Genomic DNA, 26,124 nt, shown 5'->3' on the forward strand with positions numbered 1-26,124 from the left:
TGGAAGAGGCAGGAGGGTTGAGTAAATGACGATGACCATTGTAACAATGCAGCTGTTCATACGTTTGTAAAGAAGGACAGAAATCATTCCATAAATTAGATGTTTTCTCATTGGAAAGAATAGATTGAGAGCCATAAAGATAAGAGATTCTGCAGACAATGGAAATCCAGAGCAATGTACACAAAATGCTAGAAGAGCTCAGCAGATCATGCAGAATCCATGGAAACAAATGAACAGTTGACTTTTCGGGCCCAGAACCTTCACCAGGACAGGAAAGGAAGGGGGAAGAAGCCAGAATAGTTGTGAGAGTCGGTAGGTTTATAAAAGATATATCGATAGACAGCTTGCCTCCAGATATGGAGACAGAGAGAGATCAAGAAAGGGAAGAGAGATGTCAGAAATGGGCCAAGTGAACTTAAAGGCAGGGAGGAAGCTGGAGGCAAAGTTGACGAAATTATGAGCACAGCATGGGTGCTTGAAGCGGCACTAATGCAGTTGTCAATATAGTGCAGGGAGAGTTGGGGAGCATTACTAGAGAAGGCTTGGAACATGGACTGTCCCATGTAGCCAACAAAAATGCAGGCATAGCTGGGGCCCATGTGGATGCCCATGGCTACCTCCTGAGTTTGGAGAAAGTGGATGGAGCCAAAGAAGAGTTATTGAGTGTGAGGACCGTTTCCACCCAACAGAAGAGGATGGTGGTGGAGACAAACTGGTTGGGTCTGTAATCAAGAAAGAAGCGAAGAGCTTTAAGGGTGGATCGGGAGCCATGTAGACCTGACAAGGTTCATCACCAAAAAAATGACTTATTGTTGGGTAAATGTAGCTTCATTATGTCACAAGATAGCTTGAAAGTTTATAAACCATAACGTTGTCACTACCTGTTATCTCTCGGACTGTCCGAAAGACATTCAGCTTTTCTGGATCCAGAGCCTCGATATTATGGTAGGGGTCCCTGGAAAGAAAGAACAGCTGGCTTAGTCCAACAGTCACCTCAGTGAATGTACTCTGAAAATATACTAGGACCGTTTTTTTCTTTCTGACATCCCGAAAACGAGTGTGCTGGTAGGTTAAATGGCAACTGCACACTGTAATGTGTTGGTAAGTGGTAGAACCTGGGAACAAGTTGAGGGGAATGCAGGAAGAATAAAATGGGATTAGGGTAGATTAGTGGTCAAATAAAGATGCCTGGTGGTTGGTATGGACTGAATCGACTGTGGGGTCTGTTTCCTTGCTGAATCTCTCTGTGGCTATGAACTGGTCACCTCACTGTTGGGCTCTAATTATCCACCAGTTGAAACAGATAATTGCATTCTGATGAAAAAGACTTTAGGAATGCTGGCCTTTGTCAGTCAGGGCGTTGAGTTAGGATGTTGCGATTCAGTTGTAGAATCACAGAATAACGGAGCATGGAACCCAGTTCTTCAGTTCAATGTGTCCATCTGAGCTACACACACAAAATGCTGGTGAAACTCAGCAGGTCAGGCAGGATCTACGGAGGAAATAAACAATTGACATTTTGGGCCGAGACCCTTCATCAGGACTCAATGTCTTGGGCTGACATCCTTCATCAGGAAAGATTTCCAGCATCTGCAGAATCTCTTGTATGTCTCTCTAAGCTAGCTCCACTTGCCTGTGTTTGACCCACATCCTCTAAGCCTTTCTTACCCATGTACCTGTCCAAATATTGTTATGACACCTGTTTCAGTCCCTTCCTCTGGCAGCTCACTCCATACACACTCCACACTGATAGAACAGCTATATTCAGGGATGCTCAAAGGGCTAAGTTGTGGGGTATATAGATATGTTAGATGATTGCCATTTCCCCCATGCCCTGACTAATCAAGAATCTATTGACCTCTGCCTTAAATATAAAGATTTGGCTTTCACAGCTGCCTGTGGCAAAGAATTCCACAGATTCACCAGTCTTTTTCAGGACAGGAGGGTGGGGCATGGAATTTAAAAAAAAGAGATTTGGGGAGGGGAACCAGTGCGTGGGTGTTGGGCAAATTGAGAGGGTGGGGGAGGGGAAAGACATGGGCTGACGATAAATGCCAGTGGATCAGGAGAAAAGAGCTGAAAAAAACATAGGGAGAAGAGATTAGATGGATGAGGGGTTACCGGAAGTTGGAGATTTCAGTGCTCACTCTGCCAGCTGGTAGGCTGCCCAGATGGAATATAATGAGCTATTCCTCTAGTTCGCATTTATTATTTGCTGCTGACCCAGATGTCAGCAAATTCAATGACTTTACAAATGCTTATGGTAGGATTAATATTCACAACCTCTCTTGTTCCTGTGCCATCACTACACCCATTGTGCCAAGTTATTGCCACATACTAAATAGAAGAGATATTGATTGACTGGGTATGAATAACTCCCAAATTACTACCTCTACAACGTACCATTGTAACTCTCTCAACAGGCCGGGAACTTCGTATGGATCATGAATGACAGAAGATAATTTTCCCTTATATCATTTGCCTGGTGGCTGCAGACTGAAGTCTGTTATAGGTAATTTAAAATCTGTGCCTTCAACTATTTAAAATGTAGCTGCATCAAATTATCCCTGCTTTGTCTATCTAACACTTTCCACTTCAATTTCCTGTCCAAAAATGAAAAACAAAGCTCACAGGGGCTAATTTAATTTCTGCTTTACAACTATTTGGGATGTACAAAAGCTTCTGTGCAAGAATGCAGAGCCCTTGATTTGGAGGGTTAGCTTGGATAAGGTGAGGCGGTGCTTAATCTGGAACTGCAGCATGGTCTGAGTTCTCTCTGCCTCGTGCTGGACCTCGGGGCAACTACAAGACCACAACCTCACTCAGTAGGGACTTCCAGTTGGGACAGAGCAGCTGTAAGGACAGAGGAGTTAGACAGTCATTGAGTCATCCAGAAGGGAAGCAGATGCTTTGAGTCCATGCCAATCACTAAGCACACTAAGGGTTGGCATGGACTTGATGCACCTGCTTCTGTCATTTATACTCAGCCCGAGATATTGACTGCTTATTCCTTTCCACAGATGCTGCCTGACCTGCTGAGTTCCTCCAGCGTTAACCCTACAGTCCCATTAATTTCCCCACTTCTCCTCCGTCTCAGATTCTGCCATTTACCTAGCCACTAGGGGTAATCCGCGTTGTCCAATGAACCCATGTCTTTGGTCCTCCTCACAAACAGCACCGGAGGTCAGGATTGAATGCAGGTCACTGGAGCTGTGATGTAGCAGTCTACTAGATGAACCACCGTACCTTTGATTGAGCCACAGGTTTCAAAATACTGTGTGACCAGCTCAAGGGATAATACCAGAGAAGTGTTTCTTTTCACTTTGAGGGCAAGACCTTGAAGGATTTTTGATTAATATACCAGCCTTTAGTGTCTTGCCCTCTCTGAGCAGTCTCTCAAGCAAGGCTATTTTTGAGAGGGAGTTAGCAAATGCGCGGGATGACGTAAGTCTGCATCCATCTTTCAAAATGGAGGCCAACGCTGGGTCAACTGTTAATCTTAAAATCTGCCCTTGATAGAATATTATTAGTCAAAGCTTTTAAATGAAGTGAGGGAAGGAAAATGAAGTGGGGGTTTCACCATGAATGACAATTTACCAGAATGTTACTAGGATCCGAGGGACTGGGTTACAGTGCGAGGTTGGGCAGGCTTAGACTTGGTAAGTAGGAGAATGAGGAGTGACCTTATAGAGGTGAAGAAAAAATCATGAGATTAGGGTGAATGTGCACTCTCTTTTTCTCAAGGAAAGGGAATGAAAACGTGGAAGGCATAGGCTTAAGGTGAGTAGGGAAAGATTTAAAGTTAAAGGGATTAGCTTTATTTGGTCACATAGACATCGAAACATCAAAATGTACAGCGAAATGCGTTGTTTACGTCAATGAACAATACGGTCCAAGGACATCGCTGTGTGAAAAGAGACCTAACTTGTAAAGGGCAACTTCTTCACACATGGGGTGCTCTTTAAATGGAATGAGCTGCTGGAGGAAGTGGCTGATACAGGTACAATAGCAACATTTAAAAATTACTTGGATGGATACCTGGATGGGAAAAATTCAGAGGGATATAGGCCAAATGCAGGCCAATGGAGCTAGTTTTGATGGCCATCTTAGTCAGCATGGGCCAGCTGGGCTGAAGGACTTGTTTCCATGGCAATTGACAGTATGACCTGGAACATCATGCCCCAGTTAGGTGCACAGAAAGTGTCATAAAACAGCAGCACTGTGTTAAACTGCTTTTTGAAATTCAGCTCCTTTAAAATCAATAGAATCAAACTATCCGAGTAATTCCTGGGATGGGAATCAGGTGACATAAGAATGCGACAACTCAACCTCTTATGTTTAGAAGAATGGGAGGAGATATTGAAACGTAAAGTCCTGACAGGGCTCAATGGGATGAGGAGGAGGTGAGGTGGTTAGAACGCATGGTTGGGGGAGGGGGGGAAGAGGTCACAGTCTCTGATGCACCATCAATAACTCACGCTGAGACTTAGGAAGTGAGATATCGGCTTTTATTGACTGGAAGAATAAACAGCACTACATCCTGGGGAAAATGAGGGAGAGCAGCAGCCCACAGTCGCCTTTATACAGGGGTCTGTGGGAGGAGCCACAGGAGCAGTCAGACAGGTATATCTAGTTCACCACAGTCTCTGAACAAACAGCTTGGGACTTAAGTGAGGAGAAACTTCTTTGGAGGGGGATGAACCCATGCAGTTCTTTACCACATAGGAATCCAAGTCACTGAACCTACATAAGAAGAGAATTGTCTATCATCCGGAGTTTTATCTTACACACAAAAGGCATCAAAGAGCCTGGGTAGAGGTTGGCAAAATGGCAGTGAGAGAGGGAATCTGCCGTGACCGTATTGAGTGGCAGAGGAGGCTTGAAGAGCTGAAAGGCCTACTTGTGCTCTTATTTTCTTTGCTTGTGAACTTCAGAAATACAACACAATACAATGCAAACATATACAGTGGTTTAGGACTGGGATTAATTTCCAGGCAAATACTGAATCTAACATCAGGACTAGACCGAGCAATATCTCCACCGCTGTTGTCACCTCCTGCAGCGGCATGTCAAGTAACATTGGGGTGAAATTATAGACGGGGTATGCTAATTGACCCTTTGACCTGTTCAAACAATTACTGACAGCACAGTTAACCGGTGCATGAGAGACGGTGTAGAAAAGACTACTGTGCTAGAACTTGTCCGTTTTAAATAAGAGGATGTGTTAGAACTTTTGAAAAACATTAGGATAGGTAAGCCCCCAGGGCCAGACTGATATTGTCCAAGTTACTATGGGAAAAGAGATAAGAGATTGCTGTGAGCTTGGCAATCTTTGCGTCTTCACTGGCCACAGGAGTAGTATCAGTAGATTAGAAAGTGGCAAATGTTATTCCTCTCCTCAAGAAAGTAATAGGGATAATCCTGGGAATTATGAACCAGTGACTCTTACACTAATGGTGGGCAAACTACTGTGGAGGATTCTTAGAAATAAGATTTATGAGCACTTGGAAATGTAGAGTCTGATTGGGAAAAATCTAATCAAATTTGTGAGGGGCAGATCACATTTCACAAGCCTGATTGAATTCTTCAAGGAAGTAACAAAACAAATTGATGGAAGTAGAGCAATGGATGTGGTTCATATGGATTCTAGTAAGGTGTTTGACAGAATTCCCTAAGGTAGGCTCATTCAGCACGTCTAGAGACATGGGATCCTGGGAAAATATTCAGAATTGGCTTGCCCACAGAAGGCAGAGGGAGAGAAGAGGGGATGGCAATGGGCAATACGTGACCACATAACTTTAAGTTGATTGGAGAAAAACATAGGGATATCAGAGGCAGTTTTTTTTTACATAGAGACTGATGGATCCATGGAATATGTTATCAGGAATGGTGGTGGAGGCAGATATGTTAGAGACATTTTTTAAAAATCGTAGATAGACACACGGTTGATAAAATTGGAGGGTTATGTAGAAGGGGAAAGGTTAGATTAATCTTAGAGTAGGATAAAAGGTCAGCACATCGTAGGCCGAAGGGCCTGTACTCTGCTATAATGTTCTATGTGCTATGCTCCAAGATCTTAACAGCCACCTCTCCTTATTCCGTTTAATAACTTTGATGAACTCAATCTTAGAGTTTAAAGTTAACAACTGATTAAGCATTGGCCACTATTTAATAAGATGGCTACAAATTTCTATCACACGATGCATTGACTAACTTCTTTCCAGAAAACATCTAACTTGCAGGTGCTGCCTAACCAGGTAAGATTGCTCCATCCTATCTATTGGCTAAGTTGGTGGTCAGCGTCATCCCAGAGAGTTCACTTCTGGACTCTGGCACTCAGGTGAGAGTCAGCAAATTTGTCAAAGCCTTCTGTTACTGAAGGCCAGCAAAACCTTGCATTTAATAGTAACTAACCAGTGCCAAAGGCAGATCGTTCATATGGGTGGTTGATAAGTCACCTGGTGACACTGCCGCTTTACCCTGCCATGTATTGCATTGTAATGACTTGAAGAGAAATGTACACTGGTGTCTCTTAAACATGCAGCAGATTCTGCACTTCTCAAGAATCATCGACCGGAAATGTTCACCTGGCTTTTCTCTCCACAGATGTTGCCTGACCCAGTGAGAGTCCCCATCATTTCTCCTTGTTCTTACCTGCCATCAGACAAGCTGTTGCATCCAGCACATCATTCTCCGTAACTTCCAACATCTTCATAGGGATCCTACCACTAAATACATCTTTTCCTCCCCCTCCCCACCCACCCCCTACACTCTGCTTCCCATGGAGATCACTCTCTGAATGACTCCTTTATCCACTCATCCCTCCTCATTGATCTCTCCCCTGGCACTTCCTTGTATATGGAACAAATGCTAGACCTGCTTCTTCACCCCAGTAAGCAGGACAAGTAAAATAAGTGCCCCCATTCCCTTTTCTCTTTTCCATTCCCCATTTCAGCTCCTTTCTTACCCATTCTCTTCTCTTCACTTGCCTTTTACCTCCCTCTGGTACCCCTCCTCCTTCCCCTTCTCCCATGGTTCACTCTCCCATCCTATCAGATTCCTTCTTCTTCAGCCCTTTACCTCTTCTACCCATCACCACCCAGCTTCTCACATCATCCTCCCTCCCCCACCCTACCCACCTTCCCCCTCACCTGGCTTCACCTATCATCTGTCAGTTTGTACTCCTACCCCCCCCCCCCCCACTCCGCCTTCTTCTTCTCCCATCCATTCTAGTCCTGATAGATATCCTGATAAAGGATAAAGGATCTTGGCCCAAAAAATCATCAGTTCATTACTCTCCATTGACGCTGAGTTCCTCCAGCATTTTGTGTTTGGCGTCCAACATTTTCTATTTTTAGTTCTGATTTTCAGCATCTACAGTTTTCTATCTTTTGATTTCTGTACTTCCCGTGTGTGTCTACGAGTTACTCTGGCTTCTGCCTCAATACGCGCCTCCCATCCTGCATCATCTGAAGTTGAAAGCTTTGCCACAAATTGCTGGGCTTCTGGTTAATAGTTTATAATCAGTGCAATCTGTACCAGCCCTCTTGAGGTACTCACCCCTCAATGCCGGTAATGAGGAAGATAAGGTTTCCATTGATTTTGGTGCAGTTTGTAAACTTGCCAATGTTGCTTGAGTCAACCGTTTTTGCCATCTGCAGACTTCCAGTTCCAATGCCGTCACAAGCTATGCAAGGAGAACGAGAAGGACGTGACAATGGATCAATGTGTTGGGAAGTGGGGTACACAGGAAGGCTTCATTTTTTCAACATAGTTTTTCTCACAACATAGAAGGAGGCTAATCATCTCATCAGGCTTATGGAGCAATTCAATGCCTCCTTTTATTTCCCTATATACTATTCTTTTCTATTTCCCCACCAACTCTCTTTTGATCCTTCTGGTACTCTTAAACAGCGGAGCAATTTTCAAACGCCAGTCTTCCTCCCAACACATTTTGAGACATAGGAGGTAACTGGAGCACCCAGAGGAAACACAGGAGGATGTGCAAATTACACACAGATAATACCATACGTCAGGATTGAACCCTGATCTCTGTGGCTGTAATGTAGCAGTTCGGCTAGCTGCCTGCTGAAGGGTTATCTTCAATCTCCCAACATTTATCTTATGTTATAGGCTCTTGAGTGGACCTCTTGTATGATAGCATGAAAATCTGAGTTTTACCCTATCTCTCTGAACATGTGACACTATTAAACCAACTCAAAATTCTGAATTATGTTGATATTTTTTTCCTCTGGATTCACTGCCTTCTTTTCACTGTAACGTTTTGGTTATATATGGGTAGATCTCCCAAACCATTGCTCACGTCATCAGAGGTCTAAATTGAAGCATTTTAATCTATTGCTTCATCTGTCTGCTTAGCATTTCTTTTCCCCTCTTCTTTTTCCTCTCCATTATACTGCCAAAAGGTGTCACTTCCCTCAGTAAAACATCCATTTCCATTATATCTGGAGAAAGGCATTTGGCAGCTCACCCCCATTGATCTACATACTACATACTTCCCTCAGGCAGCTTGCTAGCTGCTCTCGGGGGCAGGAACCAAGGTCCAGCCTTTGTTTGCATCGAAGCATGGTCAACAACAGCACCGCACCACTCCGCTGCCTCAGCCAGGGTGAACTGGCTTAACCGTGGGATTGCCTGGTCACTTTGACATGCTAATATGCTTGGCACAATGTTAGCTTTATCCTTTGACCAAGCTTCAGCTTTTTGTTAACCACAATATCTATAACCTATCTGGGTTTATGTCCAATGTTGGAGGACAGTAATTAGTAATGTCATTAATTGTTGCTGGGCATTAATTAGCAATGCTAGTGGACACTGCAAATTAATGCTCACTTATTATTAACAAGTGGTTCACTGATTGGTCAAACACTGTAGTCCAAGTACATATTTGCTCTCCAGTCCCTCAGATGAACGTCACTTTTGGGATCAATTTAGCATCAGTACCATTGTCTGGGTGAGTGTCCTGGAGTGTGGAACAGGGAGACAAGATCTTATTGGATCACATGAGATCCTGAGGGGACACAGTGAGGTAGATGTTGTAATAATTCCACTGGGGGAAAAGCCTTGAATGTGGGAACATGGTTATGGGATATGGGGTATTCATCAAACGAAAATGAGGGTGGTGGGAATTTCTTCCTGCAGAGCGCGGTGATTCTCTGGCACTCTCTGTCTGTAGGGCAACACTTGCCGACTGCCCCCAACACATCTTTGGGTTGCTTGTTAACGCAAATGACATATTTCACCGTACGTTTTGATGCACATGTGATAAATAAGTCTGAATCTAACGTGGAGACAGATCAGAAGATCAGATAGTTGAGGGATCTAAGGAACTGGCACAGAAGAGAAGGTGAGACCTGGTACAGATCAGCCATATTGTACGTCGGGTCAGACTTAAGGGCCCAAGTAGCCTACTCTTGCTCCTTTTATCTTGTATTATTGTGATTGTTCCTCATCCTGGCCCCTGAGGACCAATGAGGTTAGAGTTTGGTTCAACATGTATATTACTGAAATCCTGGAGGCTCAGGGACAACGCTGGGAGATCCTGAACCTTATGTACCTGGTAAAGAGTCACTGGTTTCTTGGAAAGGAGAGCAGGTCTTTGAAGTGGTGAGTTCGGGCTACCTCATCATGTTCCATAAATCTCACATCTGACACGGTGATATCAATGGCGGTACAGAATGCTGGTGCACAAACACTACTTCATTATTCCTTTTCTTTGCACAATTTATTTATTTTTGTAACTTATAATATATCTTTGCATTGTACTGCTGCTGCAAAGCAACGAATTTCACGTCATGTCAGTGATAATAAATCTGATTCTCTATTCTCTACTTTCTGGTTGAGGGCAGGCAGAGTTAGAGCGAAGTGGACATTACCTTTTGGACAAATGTCCGTGCAGGGCTTGCATACTTTGATTCCATTTTCTTCTACTTCCATCTTGTTGCTGGGACACGCTCGTACACAGGAGCTGTGATCCACCACAAAGTTATCTGCGAGGGGAGAGTGAATATTTCTGGCTGTTTATTCTATTCGAGGCCATCGCTCAGTAAATTCACTTGAAGTCTGAGACTGACCATCACACGATCTCTCATCATTATCATGTTACTTTGATTGAAACCCTGAAAAACCTCACCCAATATTGTTGAACTTACTGGATCTCCACCTACCAATACCTCAGAGACCTTCCTCCATCTTTATCATTAACCACTGCTGCCAAGCTACAAAGAAGCAGGTCTCCACCTACAACCTGCTCTGTCCATCTATCCTGAGTTAACTGAATGTTCAGTGCATTCAACACTGTGTTTTGGCCACCAGCTCTATCATTATTACATTAGTTCAGCAGCCTTTATGTACCAGTGCAAGGAGGGAGAAGCATTCCATATCACATTTCCTATTCCTGTGCTGCCAGTATCCATTTTGGGCTCAGTCTCTGTGCTATATATTTTTTTAATTCGGCTGGACTTGGTTTTAACTTCCAGAATAGAGGTTGTTTACTGATAACTATCATTGGCAGCAAACGTCAAAAGTCAGGGCAATTTCTCCGGTGCATGGGAAAAGGATGTGAGCCAGGAGGCCCTGTTCTCAACAACAGGAGAGTAGTGTTGGTGGAGTTTACCTCTTAAATGCTTTCTATTCATTTCTTTGTGTGCACAGGGGAAGTTATGGACAACAAAAAACTTTGCAATCAAAGACAAACTTTCAGAATTATGCATTTCTGAAGTGTCTGGAGTACTGCGGGGCGATTCGAACACAGAACACAGAAAAGTACAGCACAAGAACAGGCCATAGGCTTAATATGATTCCTCCAAACACAAAGCCAAATTAAGCTAGCTCCTTCTGACTGCACCTGATCCACATCCCACCATTCCCCAGATATCCCTGTGTCTATTTAAAGGCATTTTAATCATGACTGTCACACAGTATCTGCTTCCACTACTTCCCTTGGCACCACCTTCTGTATAAAATACTAGCCCTGGACATCTTTTGTAAACCTCTGCCTTCTTGCCTTAAGGGTCTGTTCTCTACTCCTTGACGTTTCTACTCTGGGAAGAAGATTCTGACCGTCTGCTCTACTTATGCCACCTGCAATTCTATAAACTTCTATTTGGTCTCCCCTGTGACACTTCAGAGAAAACTACCCAAGTTTGTCGAACATCTCCTTAGAGTTCATAGCTCCTAATCAAGGCAGAATCTTGGTAAACCTCTTCTGCATCCTCTCCAAAGTTTCTATATCCTCCTTATGATGAGGTGAGCAGAAATGTGTGCTATGCTCCAAGTGCAGCTTAACCAGAGTTTTATATATATCCAACATGGCTGGCTCACTTTTACACTCAATGCTCTAACCAATGAATGCAGGCATGCCACACATACCAACATACAAACTGCTGGAGGAATTCAGCAGATCGGGCAGCATCTGTGGAGGGAAATAAGTAGCTGATGTTTTGGGTCAAGACCGTACGTCGAGACTGAAAGGTGGAGGAGAGGTAGGCAGTATAAAAGGTGGATGAAGGAGTGGAGCAAGGCTGGGCAGGCAATAGGTGGATTCAGGTGAGGGGAAGGAGTGACAAACTGATGGGGGAGAGGCAGAGTGGGAACAGAGGTGGTAAGTGGAAGTGAGAAGGCCCCACCCTTTCATTTCACCTTTTTGTCCCTCCTCCCCTCTATCTTCCAGTCCAGATGAAGCGCCTCAACCGATACGTTGACTGTCCATTTCCCTCCACAGATGCTGCCTAATCCAGCGTTTTGAGTGTTGCTCCAGATTCCAGCTGCTGCAGTCTTTTGTGCCTGCAATTTGAGGCCACACATGCATGGCTGGCAGCTTTGTAGTCCTGAACAACAGAACTAACCTGTGACACAAGGATGAATATCTGAGCCACTCACCAGCGCTCCTCCTGTAACGGTGGAGGTACTGAAGGAGGTGGACAGCCCACTTAAAAACACTGGAGTGATTCTTGGTCCTTGTGTCTGCGGAGCAGTCTGGGGTGATTGGGAGAGCAACGGGAGGCGATACTGCTCAGTAAAACCCTTAACATTGGGCTCGCATGCTGTGCAGTCAGAAACATGTAACCTTGTCCTGACTGGACTCCCTCAGGCACCACGGTCCAGTTGGCAGCAGCCAGCTCCTTCAGCAACAGCGGAAGAGCTAAGACCTGAAGAACTCATGACTGAGAGGAGATCCATCGGTGGGAGTGCACTGTGACTCGCAGGAACTGCCTCATGAGTTACAATCTGGTTGAGTTTATGGATTTAGTAAGGAATCAATGTTTTCATCAGTAGTATAATACAAAGATTGATCATAAGTTGATAACAGGGAGACAGATTCTTAAGATGACACAAAGCTGATCCTGTTTCCTGCGAGTATGTGCACAGTCTGATCTGGGAGGTTTCAAATGAACATATTATCATATAAGTACACACGTACACACACACACACACACACACACACACACACACACACACACACACACACACACACACACACACACACACACACACACACACACACACACACACACACACACACACACACACACACACACCTCCTCACGACATGCGCCTCAAATAGCCTCTGACAACCAAGTCCAACTCCTGGCCTTCTCGTGTGGCTTAGTCTCTAAACCCGGCGGAACCGTTTCTACTGACAGGAGAAGGGGCGAAGGTGGGTCCTGGTGCCTAAAAGCCAGTGCTTCGGGTAGATGGAGCTCGCCAGCCTGGGAAGGCAGTCCATCTAAGAGAGGAAAAACTCTGATTTCAAACCTCCGCTGCCTTGCGGCCATACCCACTCACGGGAAAGGCTTCGGGAGTAAACCCTGAGGACAAATCCGGAGCTGGAGTCCCTAAGGCAGTCCGATGTTGCCTTCAACCTCGCTCTGGCAACTCCTGCGACCTCACTGACGCCAAGCTGTATCGGCCCTTGCCCTTCCCTTGGACAACATCAGTGGCGTGGAGAGCGGAGACTTGCTGCTTGGGCAACTGCCAGTCTTCCACACAACCTTGCCCAGGCCTGTGCCCTGGAGAGGCTGAAGCAAGACTTTCCAGGTGCAGATCCATGGTCTCGCGAGACTAACGGATGCCATCCAATATATATATATTTAGATACAGCGAGGAATAGGCCCTTCCTGTCCTTCAAGCCACACTGCCCTGCAATTTTCTGATTTAATCCTAGCCTAATGATGGGACAATTTACAACAACCAATTAATCTACCAACCGATACGTCTTTGGACTGTGGGAGGAAACTGGAGCACCCGGAGGAAACACACATGGTCAGGGGGAGAGGGTAAAGGCAGCAGCAGGAATTGAACCCGGGTTGCCTGTACTGTAAAGCGCTGTCCTAACCACCACCCTGCCATGCCACCCTATATGTAGACACGCACAAATAATGATACACAGATAATGACACATGTTTACCTAAAGGTATATACATGCTTTGGGGTGGCAGGGTGGAGATAGCTTTCTACCAAAGGAGGTGTAAGGTGTTCCTTCCCTCCTCTAGCCTGCAAGTCACCCTTGGGCAAGGTGTAGCACCTGCTGAACCCCCCAATCAGGGTCATATGAAGCACTGGGAGCAGATTGTGGATGGTCGTACGAGCAGGGGTTGCATATCACAAGTCCTGGTGAAGCAATAACTGACGCCAGGCAGACAATCTCTGAAGAGTATTGATATTGGCTGGGGTCACCCGTTTTGTAAAGACACTGCCCAGAAGAAGTAAATGGCAAACCAGTTCTGTAGAAAAATTTGCCAAGGCCAATCTGGGTCATCAGATCATGATCGCCTACGTCATACAAAATGGCACTTGAAGATGATGCATACACACATCAAAGACCAGAGCCACGCTCCCGTACTGGTTCAGCCAAACCATAACTCAGACATGGGACATAGAACAGTACAGCACAGCATGGTCCTTCAGACGAGGATGTTACATCAACTACTCCACAATCAATCTAACCCTTCCCTCTAACACAGCCCATAACCCTCCAACTTTTCTACATCCATGTGCCTATTTAAGAGTCTCTTAAATGTCCCCATTGTGTCAGCTCTACCTCCAGCCATGGCATCTATCACTCTCTCTGTAAAAAACTTCCCTCTGCCATTTCCCCTGCACTTTCCTCCACTCACCTTAAACTGATGTCCTCTGCCATTTGCCATTGCCAGCTTGGGGAGAAAGGTCCTGGCTGTCCTATCTCCCTGTACCTCCAAAACTCATATATACCTCAACTAAGCTGACTCTCATCCTCCTGCACTCCAAGGAAAAACCCCTGTCAGACATGTTCTCCAGTCCAGACAGGTGTATATCCTCTTCACCCTCTCTAAAGCTTCCATATCCTTCCTATAATGAGGAGATCAGAACTGAACACAATACTCCAAGTGTGGTCTAACTAGGGTTTTATAGAGCTACAACATTATCTCATGGCTGTTGAATTCATTCTCCTGGGAAATGAAAGCCAGAACACTTCTTAACCATGCTGACAACTTAGGCAGCAACAGTCATGCTGATGTAAAAAGTGAATTTTCATGGCTTCCAATCGCTGGCTATGTATGCTCGTGAGAATAAACTTGAATTTGATCTACATGGACAGCAAACAAGGCCCTTTATTCTGGCATACGTACGTGGGCATTTCTTGACGCAGAAGGCTCCATATGTGTACTTGGCATTGGGATTAGGTTCCACCTGGAATGTTATTGTGTTATAGAAGAAAGGCAGAGGACACTGAATGACACAGGCTCCACTGTCATTGAAGTTGGTGCAGGCCTGTGAAATGAAGAGAGAGATGCATTGTTACAGGAAGTAAGTGCAGTCACTGTTCAGTGAAGAGTAACAACAGCACGCGGTTTTTGTGGTCTGAGCTACCGAATGCTGTAACAAGTTCTGACAAAGGGGCTTCATCCTATTATATTCATTCTGATCCTCTTTACATAGATACAGCATGACCTGCTGAATATGTCTAGCATTCTCTGTTTTTTATTATTCTGATACACACACTCAACCTTTTAGGAACAGCTTCTGCTCTTCTGCCATCAGATTTCTGAACGTCCATGAACTCTTGAACACTACTTCACTATTTTGCTTTTTTTTTGCACTAATTATTTATTTATTGTATAATTATTATTGTAATGTTTTAATAAATTCGATTCTGATTTTAATAAGTCACAACTATTCCAGTCCTGTCCACTGCTGTGACAAGCTCTCATCACATTGCTAGCTGTCCTTCATAACCCTTTCCATTCTTCCTTTCCAGTTCTCTACTTTAAATCAGCACACTTCAGTGAGATGTTCTGCATGAAGTGAGCGTCCCAGAGCAGGATTTGCAAATTGCCAGCATGCAGGCACGAGAAGTAACTGGAAAAGATAATATAGTTTATTCCTGGATCAGCTGAGTACAAAGGATAGGCAGGCTATGCATCATTTAGAAAAGATATTGCAGAGATGACACCTCGAGTACTGCGTACTGCCTTCGTCTCATATTTAATGAGTGATCTTTAAATAAAGCTTGCAGCTTTATGAAACTCTGGTTAGACTGCATCTGGAGTATTGCATGTAGTTCTGGTCACCCCATTATGGGAAAGGTATCAAAGCTTTGGAGATGGTGTAGAAGAAGCTTACCAGGATGCTGCGGAGAGGAGAGGAGAGGAGAGGAGAGGACTTGGCTGTTTTTTCTAAAGCAGAAGAGGCTGAGAGGAGATCACATAGAGGTTTGTAAGATTTATGAGAAGCACAGGCAGAGTAAACAACCAGTACTTTTTCCCCCCAAATTTAAAATATCTAGTACCAGAAGGCATGCACTTAAGGTGAAAGGGGGCAATTTTAAAGGAGGTGTGAGACACTTTTTTTTACATAGAGAGGGGTGGGTGCCAGGAATGCACTACCTGGATGATGGTAGAGGCAGATAGATTAGGGGCTTTTAGGAGATACTTAGATAGACGAATGAATGTGAGGAAATGGAGGGATATGGACATTGTGCAGGAATAAGGGAAGGGATTAGTTTAGTTGGCCATTTGGTTACTAATTTATTTGGCTCAGTATGAGATTGTGGGCTGAAGGGCCTGTTCCTGTGCTGTACTGTTCTATGTTCTTTGGATGTGATTCTGTAGGAAAATGATCAGAGAAGGTTTATCAAACTGATACTTAGAATGAGTGATGACACACAAAGTGCTGGAGTAACTCAGTGAGTCAGGTCTCATCAAAGGACAGTCAACATCTTAGGTTGAGACTTTTCATCTGGAATGAAGGGTCTCAGCCCAAAACATCCTCTATCTGTTTCCCTCCACAAATGCTGCCTGACCACTGAGTTCTTCTGTCACATTGTGTGTTGCTTCACCTCGCAGCATCTGCATTTTCTTGTGTCTCCTTAGAATGGGTGGATTGTCCTCTGAGGAATGGTTGGACACATCAGGCTTGAGCCCATCACAGCTCTGAAAAATGAGAACCAGCAAGGTCCAAAGGAATGGTGACAGGCTGGATGTGGAAAGGAAGGATAGAGGAGAATCCAGAACTATGAGTCATTATTTAGAACCAAGGGGTTGCCTATTTAAGACAGAGGAGACAATGCATTTTTCTCCAAGACTGAGCCTCTGGGCCAGAGGGTAGTGATAGCAGAGTCTTTGAATATTTTAAGACAGGGTGAGAAAGACTTTTTGATAAAGGAGGGGATAAAAGATTACTCAAGAAATTATAGTTACGTTTACAATCAGATCACTCTTGATTTTATTACATGACAGAACATAGATTAAAAACAAATATAAGACAATATTCTACCCTAGTAGGACACTAATGCCAAATTCTGTCAAATGTTAATTTTGTTGTTTTCCACCAGCTGACCTGCTGGGTATTCCTGGCATTTTCTGATTTTCATTTCAGATTTTCGGTATTATGGGCATTTTGTTTTATGTCTGGAAAAGAGATGACCTTCTTTCTTCAATGTGCTAGGCAGACTAATTTGAAAGAAGAATCAAATATATTTGCAAACTTGGTGGTGGGGGGAGTAGCTTCTAAGCTCCGAGTCCTCTGTGAGGCATGTGCTACTGCCCTGAGGAGGCTGAATGTGGAGAGTGGAGCCCCCCTGTGGACAATGTAGCTCTGGGGTCCTTCATCAGCAGACCAAACGAGCTAGGGCAGGAGTTACAGCAGCAATCCAGAGTGATTGCCGACTACATCCAAAGTTTGAGGGCCCATCTGGACTCCCAACAGCACATAGCAATCTGACAATCTCTGACCCCCTTCTGCTGCACCTCCGGGACAGATCCCACTCCCACCACGACTGACACTCTTCACGGCTGACACCCCACCCCACCACCAGTCACAACTCCAGAACTCATATTAACCCCTCCCTCCCGTGTACTGACCTGCACTCTCCATGACCACTAGTCAATCCAAGCCATCCCATTTACAGAACTCACCACTAACCAACAATCCTACCCTGTGACCTATAAATCCCACCCTTTTACTACCAGACATACATCCACAAATTCTACCTCATGTCCTTCCAAACCTACCTGAGGGGGTTGACCAATTATCATGAGGTGCATTTGATGGTTTTTGGACCTGTACTCAATGGAATTCAGAAGGATAAAGGGATGCAGTGGTGGGGGGGGGGGGGGGGGGGATAATTTAAATGGAACGAACTGAATACTGAAAGATATGGATAGAGAGGATGGGGAGAGAATACTTCCTTGGGAGGGGAGTGTAGGATCTGAGAGCACAGAATCATAATAAAGGGACATCCCTTTGGAACTGAGATGAGAAGGAATTTCTTCAGCCAGTGGGTGGTGAATCTGTGGATTTCACTGCCACACAGGGCGGTAAAGATCGAGTCATTAGGTGTACTTAAGGAAGAGTTTGATAGGTTCTTGATTGGTGAGGAAGTTAAGGATTCTGGGCAGAAGGTAGGAGATAAAAGAAAAGCGAACCAGCCATGACTGACTGCAGAGCAGACTCATGGTCTGAACGGACTAATTCTGCTACTGCACCCTTTGGTCTTACCCACCATTCCATGCTTCCCCATAACCTACCAATCCTACCAGCCACACAGCCCAATGACCCCAGGCCGTGACCTCACAGTCCCACCCCAGGACCACCAGCCCTCCACCCTATCAATCCTATCCCATTACTGTCAGCAACACATCCACCAATCTTACTCTCTCCGTCCTTCCAATCCTGCCCCAGGACCACCAACCATGTGTCTATGAACCTCCAGTAGGCGTTCCTCACTCTTCTCCCCTCATCCATGGTCCTACCGCTCCCCCCACCAGCGAAACCTAACATTCCCTCTGCTTCCTTTCCCTGTGGCTCTGCATTTACACGACTGTCCTCCTGATCTCTGTGGTATGTAAACAAAGCAGCCCTGAATGTACATGCTCTCTCCAACAGCACTTCCATTGTCACTGGGAAATTCTCAGGGTAGGTCTAACAACATAATACTGAACCATTTTACAGCTGCTGACGAATTTCTCAGCCAAGCCACTTAACATCTGCCCATTCTTCATCGTTTAAAGGCTTAATTAATTGAATGTTTCTCTGACCAGGCTTCCATTCCACTGAGTATTAATAAGTACACGTTCAGAATGGTTAAAATCTGCTGAAACCAACCCCTCAAAAAGTCTGTTGAGGTCCAGCCGGGACAAGTGGAAAATGTAAAAACTGAGAATGCAAATTTTTGAAAATTGGCAGGATACTTGGTAGTAGTGTGGAGGAACAGAGGGATCTGGGGGTACATGTCCACAGATCCCTGAAAGTTGTCTCACAGGTAGATAGGGTTGTTAAGAAGCTTATGGAGTGTTCGCTTTCATAAGTCGAGGGATAGAGCTTAAGAGTCGCGAGGTAATGATGCAGCTCTATAAAACTCTGGTTAGGCCACACTTGGAGTACTGTGTCCAGTTCTGGTCGCCTCACTATAGGAAAGATGTGGAAGCATTGGAAAGGATACAGAGGAGATTTACCAAGATGCTGCCTGGTTTAGAGAGTATGCATTATGATCAGAGATTAAGGGAGCTTGGCCTTTACTCTTTGGAGAGCAGGAGGATGAGAGGAGACATGACAGAGGTATACAAGATATTACGAGGCATAGAAAGAGTGGACAGCCAGCACCTCTTCCCCAGGGCACCACTGCTCAGTACAAGAGGACATGGCTTTAAGGTAAGGGGTGGGAAGTTCAAGGGGGATATTAGAGGAAGGTTTTTTACTCAGAGTGGTTGGTGCATGGAATGCACTGCCTGAGTCAGTGGTGGAGGCAGATACACTAGTGAAATTTAAGAGACTACTAGACAGGTATATGGAGGAATTTAAGGTGGGGGGGGGGGATATATGGAAGGCAGGGTTTAAGGGTCGGCACAACATTGTGGGCCGAAGGTGTCTGTACTGTGCTGTACTATTCTATGTTCTATGTTATAAAACCTGCCAATCTGAAGTCAAATCCAAAACTGCTGGAAACACTTATTATCTGTAGAGAGAGAAGTAACTGCCAATTCAGGCTAAAGACCCTGTTGTCATGAACTCTTCCTCCTGCTTCACAGATGACGATGACCTGCTGAGTGGTTCCAGTACTTTCTTCCTTTAGTGCAAAATGTCTGCTTGGCCAGGGTATTCCCTCTTAAGTTTAGGCGGAGTTAATATGCATCAAAGGATATCGCATGTTTGAAGGGCTGAATAGTCTATTCCTATCACTATGTAATTCTGCAGGGAATATCACATTATAGTAAGAATGCCTGTCTCCGTGAAAGGGTTCAGAGAGAGGAGGCAAGCACCAGTTACTCAACAACGATACACCCTGCTGAATCACAAGGTAAAGAAAGCTGTCTTTCTTTAAAGTCATGATTAGCCCATGTGCCGCCATTCAATCAATATAAATTGTAAACATCTTCTGATGGGCTAAATTAGCATCAGCTTCTTTAAGTTATATTATTCATTTATGGATTCAGTAACCCTAATTATAATTTTAAATATTAGCCTATTGCTGAGATCAAACCCTTTCCATTTTACAGTACCAGATGTACCCCAGGGCTGGATTAATATTTTCCTACAACCAATATACATGTTAACCTTCATCACTAATATTGCTTTACCACTATCTTGTTGTAACAGTTCAAGGTATGTATTGTCCTTTATCGCTGTCCAGCCAGAGATAACTTAGCAAGATATGTTTTACTTTTTATCAAGCAAGGCTTTGTGCCAGCAGATTGAGCAAATGAAAATGCATCTTTAAACTGAAGTATTTCAAACCGGGCATAATCAAAGGAGTATTCTAAAAAGGCCCAAAGCATAAACTTATAAAAGCACATTATCAGACTTGGTATTCTAGTCAGCCATTAATTAAAAGTTAACTCAAAGACAACTGATTTTCTACTGGGGAAAAGGTCAGAATGCTAGGCTGTCGGTATCATAGAAGTGTCTGATGATGGGCAGGGTAGTTTTAGGTTAAATAGTTATAGTGTTAATGAGGAGAGTGCGGAATAAGTACTACAAAAGGCATTACAACTAGCCCTTCTCTTATCGCTCAATGCAGCTCGGAAGATAGGCGAAGAATGCAGACCATAGATTCACTACAGTGGAAAGTACCAGTGGAGAGCAGAAAAATGAAGCCTTTCTTGGTTTAATTATTACTGTCATATATAATGTGATACTTTAGTATTGTGAGGTTCAACCATGCAGAGCAGATTGCGTTGTCTCAGGTGGGACACCAATCCTTCAGATGGTAAAAATGAGGCCACAAACTGGTTAGGAGTTAGGAGTTTCCACAGTGATTAGACATGTACATTAATTGGGAATGGAATGGATCATTGTTACTGTAATGAAACTAAGGGAGCCAATGTTACTATGAGTCAGTTGAAATAGGTAAACAATAGCGCAATTAATCTGAAACGGCTTTGGGAATCAGCTAATAATAAGCAATGAGCTGGAATCGGTCCTATGGCAATGTACTGCAGATGAAATATGTCAACAATACTGCAACGTCTACGTGATGGGTTAATGCTACTTGTGGCCACGTACGAAGCAGTCCGTGTCCTTGGGGCCCGAGCAGCCTCCTGCACATTCCCGGTGGCAGCAGTCGCTCACAAACGGGCTGAAGCATCGCTCGTCACACTGCTGGGCGCACACCGTCTTCGTAACTGCAAAGGAAAGAGAACACGCAATTTCAAGGTGAGGGCACATCAATGTCACACTTCCCTTTCAAGGGAGGAATTGTCCGACAATTTATTGTCCATTTAATACTGCAAAATTACAGGAGCATTTTGCACAAGCAAATTACCAAAATGATTGCCCTGTACACAGGAGGCTGTGAATGAAGGAGCCTATCTTGGTAACAACAAATCTAAAAGCCTTCCATTATTATTTCTCTCTTTTTTTACCCAGTAGAAATCTGTGGATTAGCAAAATACTTCCACCTGGACTCTTCTTTGAGAATCAAAGTGTTTAAAATTAAACAAAATCTGCTTCAGAAAGTGACAACGGAACTCAGAGGCATGTAGTCCTTGCCGTACATGTTGCTCGGATTTATTTACCATCTTCTTTCGGAAGAAATCTGAGCACAGACACTGAATTGCTTTGAAACTGGTTCACAGTACAGGTGTCACAACTGGGAGACAAGCACACCCTTACTGTAGAGAAGCTTGCATCCAGGGGTATGACAGAGAAAAGTGGATGAGTCCCTTTGGGCCCTCAGATTTAGCTTTGTGATAGCTAAATCGCACCAAGCACTTTCACCAGGAATCCTGAGCATTAGCATACATATATAAACATGATATATTAAACTGTCTGAGTCCTCTGTCAATACAAAATCTTATTGTATAAAAGAAATGAACTGTGCAAGGCAGACAGTGGTGTGAAGTTTATATACATTTCATACAATGGGCCCTGGTATAATGAATTCTTGTTTGTCATATTAAAACATCGCTACAGGAGAAAGCAATGGACTGACTGACAGTTTGATATTATGAAAGAAACAACTAGCTCAAGTTCACGCACGGCAAATGGTCTGCCGGCCTTGAAATTGCTGCATTTGATATCGATCCAGGCACTCACTAATCCAGAGGAGGTGCCTATCTTTCCACTTGCCTGAGTTGTGAGTCTGACCCTTGGCCTGAATTTACACTTTGCAGAAAAGCACTGCAATCCAGAGAGTGGCTGTTCACAGCATCCGAGACGAAGCCGGGCTTCTAAAAGCATAATTAAGTGGATCTCAGTGAGGGGGCAGACAGAGATTAGGCACTTTAGATCTATCAGCTTCCAATGATCCACTCGGCCTATTCAACTTCATTTTTGTGTCATCTGTAATGGAAGATTAATATAGTTCAATTTTTATTATAAGTGGGCAGTAATTTCATTGTTACAGGAATTTTACTTCCATTTGGTTCTTGTAGTAAGTGAAATGCAGATCAATTTTGTTTTATTCAATAGGCTTCGTTTCTTCACTCTGTGTGTGTGTGTGTGTGTGCGCCTGCACATGTATGAACATTCAAGGCTCACGATGCAAGATTTAAATTTATTTGTCACGCTAATATCGAAGCATACAGTGGAATGCGTCTTTTGCACTACTTATCAACAAACCCGAGGTTGCGCTGGGACCAGGCCGCAAGTGTTGCCACTCATTCGGCTGCCCACAATGCTCAGCAGAACAACACAGAGTGCAACAAAGAACAAAACATTAACAGCAAAAGAACGTGTGGTAGAGATGCAAATCTGAGCCTCTTGATGCAGAACAACGGATTGTGGGTCGGGTGATATGTTAGAGGCCCATTTCGGGTTGCAGTATTAGCAATTTGAACTTCATGTTTGCAAATTGTTCAACTAATTGTCCACTATATTTTGACCCTAGTGTGGAGGTGAGGGGTAGAATTTGGGAGGAGGTGAGGGGGATGTGGGGAAATTAAAATAGTGATGGTATAGTTTATGTGTAAATGGGTTGATGCTCAGTATTGATTCAATGGGCCAGAGAGCGGGCTTCCATGTAGAATGGCCCTGTGTATACAGTTAAACTGAGTTTGTTGCAGGTCTTACATACAATTGTGAATATGTTACATAATCTTTTGCAGTAAGGCTGTGAATGCAAATATCTTACTTATGAACAATGTCTAAACACATTACTGTGGATAAATTGTGCTTGTAGTTTCTTGAGAACTGCAAAAGAAATCATGAGTCAATATATCTAATGCCACTGAACATACAAATTCACAATTAACCTCTGTTGACTTTTCAGTGTAGATAAGCCTCCAATGTAAATATTTTATCAGTAAATTTCTGTTTGTAAAGGGGGAGTAGTGTGGTACATAGCTGTCTGCTACCAGGGAAAATACTACCTTAAGGTTGGTGGGTTGCTACCATCTTCAGAGTGTGTCATAAGGCTCTTTCTATTATGTTGCTTGTATCCTGCTTGCAGTTCATGTAAAGACGTTTCATGTCAAAGTGAGTGGATGGGTGATGGTGATGCCCGGGGTCCAAAAGCCAGGTTAGAATCCACAGAACCCACAGCTCTTAGTATCAGTTGGTAAGCAATGTTTTCTTAAATCCTCTCTCATTCCCTGATATCTTACTTTCCCCTTTAGTTCAATCTCGATTTGGAGGGTGAAGAAATGCTTCAGCCAGATTGTTAACTACTATATTAAGGTGCGACTGATCTGACCAAGCGGTGAGTCACTTCTACGGCTCGCATTAGAGAAAAGACTCAAGTGGTCATTCGATCAGTGACATTTTTAAATGTGAATGCTCACATTTCTTTTTTGCCTCATTATTATGTCTAGGGAAATTGATTTTATGAAATACCAGCATACATAATATTATCATTTGGGCAATTTAAAACCCGACTGCTGGAAAAAAATGAGGTCCATGGTTCTCTCTCTAACTTGCGTGAACTTTCAAATGCCTACAAATAAAAGAGGCAAGGCAAAAAATATCAAAATCAATATACCTGCTAAATATTAAAGTTGCCGCAGGAACTCAATGTTTTCAATCCAATTCCTAGCAGAAAAAATGAAAGTTGATCTGACATTGGTTCCGTGGTTGCCACAAACACAGACATGTTTGATAATATTCCGCTCTGCTGTGTCAGCATCACCAGAAATGGATTTGCTTTTAATAAAGCAGCCTTGGGCTACCAGTAACATTTTCTATCAAAGTGTGGGGTCTGCTACACGAATTTACTTTAAACAAAAAAGTAGAATTTGTAGTGATAAATCAAGACTTAAGTGGTTCAGCAGTTCCACCCATCAAAGTGCCTGCAGGTTTCTTTTTTTTTGTAATTTATTTTTTTTATTGAAGTTCATCAAACAAACATTTCCATAAGATGTATTTCATACATTGTACATATACATCATATATATCACAAATCTCCACAAAGTATTTATCTGAGGTATACACTTATAGAAAAGAGTGGAAAGAAAAAACAAGCAAAAGGAAAGAACTACGGTATGTACAAGTAGGGAGTGATCTTTTTTTTACAATGGATTCATTGATTTGTGAGAATAAAATCAGGCCTATGAGGTGTTATATAGTTAAACCATTTTTCCCAGTATGAATCAAATTGTTCCAGCTTATGTTTAACAGATGCTGTTATCTTCTCCATTTTGTAAATGTCCATTGTAATTTCCATGTATTTAAAGTTGGGCTCTCCTGTGATAACCATTTCCTAGTAAGAGTCTTTTTACCAGCCACCAACAGTATATTCATTAAATATTTATCTCTTTTCAACCATTCTTGAGGTATATATCCAAAATATAGGGTCTTACTCTCCAAGGGTATTTCACATTTAAAGATGTCTTGTAGGGCACTGTGTATCCCCCTCCAACAGTTTTTGATAACAGGGCAGTCCCAAAAAATATGATAATGATTTGCATTTTGATTTCCTCAATTTCTCCAGCAAACAGGGAGGTTACTATCATAATGGGATTTCTGAGAGGGTGTATTAAAATATCTTATCAAGTTTTTCCATCCAAACTCCCTCCATTTCTGTGAATTGGTACACTTCCATTGATATCTCCTTATTGTTGTCCATTCTTCCTCAGATATAATTATCCCTCCTTCCTTCTCCCATTTTGTTTTAATGTATGAAGTCGAATGTGTTTTAAGATTTGACAACCCCTTATACATGCTTGAAATGATTCTATTACCATTATCTGAATTATATGCTTTTCTAAAGAGCTCTATCAAGCATGTATTTGCTTTGGTTACATTTTTAAGCGTCTTATTAACATATTGTCGCATCTGTAAATACTGATTAAAAATCTTGTTTTTCTAATAAGTGTTTCTCTTTAAGCATTTCAAAACTGAACAGTGTTCCTTCTTTCATTACATTGCAAATAACTGTTATTCCTTTAGCTGTCCAGTCCTTAAATCTAGCATCCAATTTATTTGGTGTAAAATCAGAGTCATATGCACACCATTTCAGAATTGCAATATCTCCCTCGAGATCAGGGGTGTCAAACTCAAATGCACAGTGGGCCAAAATTAAAAAATCGGTACAAGTCAAGGGCCGGACTGGTTCAGCGTTTATTGCAAAACTTATTGAAATGAATTTATTACACATATTAACCTGGAACTAACAAAGCTTAGGTTATTGCCTACAAAAACAACATTGAACATTAAATAAATAAAAAATCAGTTGCATTTATTTCTTATGGCTTTATCTGCAGCTTTTCCGGAGTAATTTCTAATGAAAACATTTTTCCACAGGCCAACACTCTGTGATTCACACTAGTCTAAGCCAGATACTTGGCATCTCATCTTGGATGCAAGTTCATCAATGTTTGGAGTCAGGCTCTGAGCTGAGGAATTCCTCAGAATTGAGTGAAGGTGTTCATCAGAAAGACGACTCCCGTGTGATATTTTGTTTATCTTCATCAAAGAGAACAGTTGTTCACACAGATATGTGCTGCCAAACACAGAGAGCATTTGAGCAGCTTGGGTATGCAGCTGGGGCATTGTGTCGGGAATGAAACGTAGAAACTGTGCAGCGCCCACCGAGTCATACTTTGTCTTGAGTGTGTCACTACATTGGAGTTCAATCAGCTCCATTTGTATGTTGGTTGGTGCGCTTTCCACGTCAGCTGCAAATGGATTACTGAGCAGTTCAAACCTGCTTTTTTGGGCTTCAAAGTCGGCAAATCGCCGTGTTAAGTC

The 26,124-nt window shown here is 43.3% G+C and overlaps 1 protein-coding gene across 7 annotated transcripts in view; it reads right to left on the minus strand.

Moving 5' to 3' along the window:
* The window catches only part of LOC140728164 (receptor tyrosine-protein kinase erbB-4-like), a 943,636-nt gene that overhangs the window by 324,141 nt on the left and 593,371 nt on the right, over nucleotides 1-26,124 (minus strand). For all 7 annotated transcript variants that reach the window (XM_073046453.1, XM_073046457.1, XM_073046456.1 and 4 more), the window contains exons 6-10: nucleotides 21,004-21,122; nucleotides 14,631-14,772; nucleotides 9,897-10,010; nucleotides 7,561-7,687; nucleotides 882-955 (exon numbers count right to left, since the gene is read on the minus strand). In XM_073046453.1, coding sequence (XP_072902554.1) covers nucleotides 882-955; nucleotides 7,561-7,687; nucleotides 9,897-10,010; nucleotides 14,631-14,772; nucleotides 21,004-21,122 — 576 coding nt within the window. The remainder of the gene's footprint in view (nucleotides 1-881; nucleotides 956-7,560; nucleotides 7,688-9,896; nucleotides 10,011-14,630; nucleotides 14,773-21,003; nucleotides 21,123-26,124) is intronic.

Source organism: Hemitrygon akajei, chromosome 5, assembly GCF_048418815.1.
Source record: "Hemitrygon akajei chromosome 5, sHemAka1.3, whole genome shotgun sequence".
Taxonomy (NCBI): domain Eukaryota; kingdom Metazoa; phylum Chordata; class Chondrichthyes; order Myliobatiformes; family Dasyatidae; genus Hemitrygon; species Hemitrygon akajei.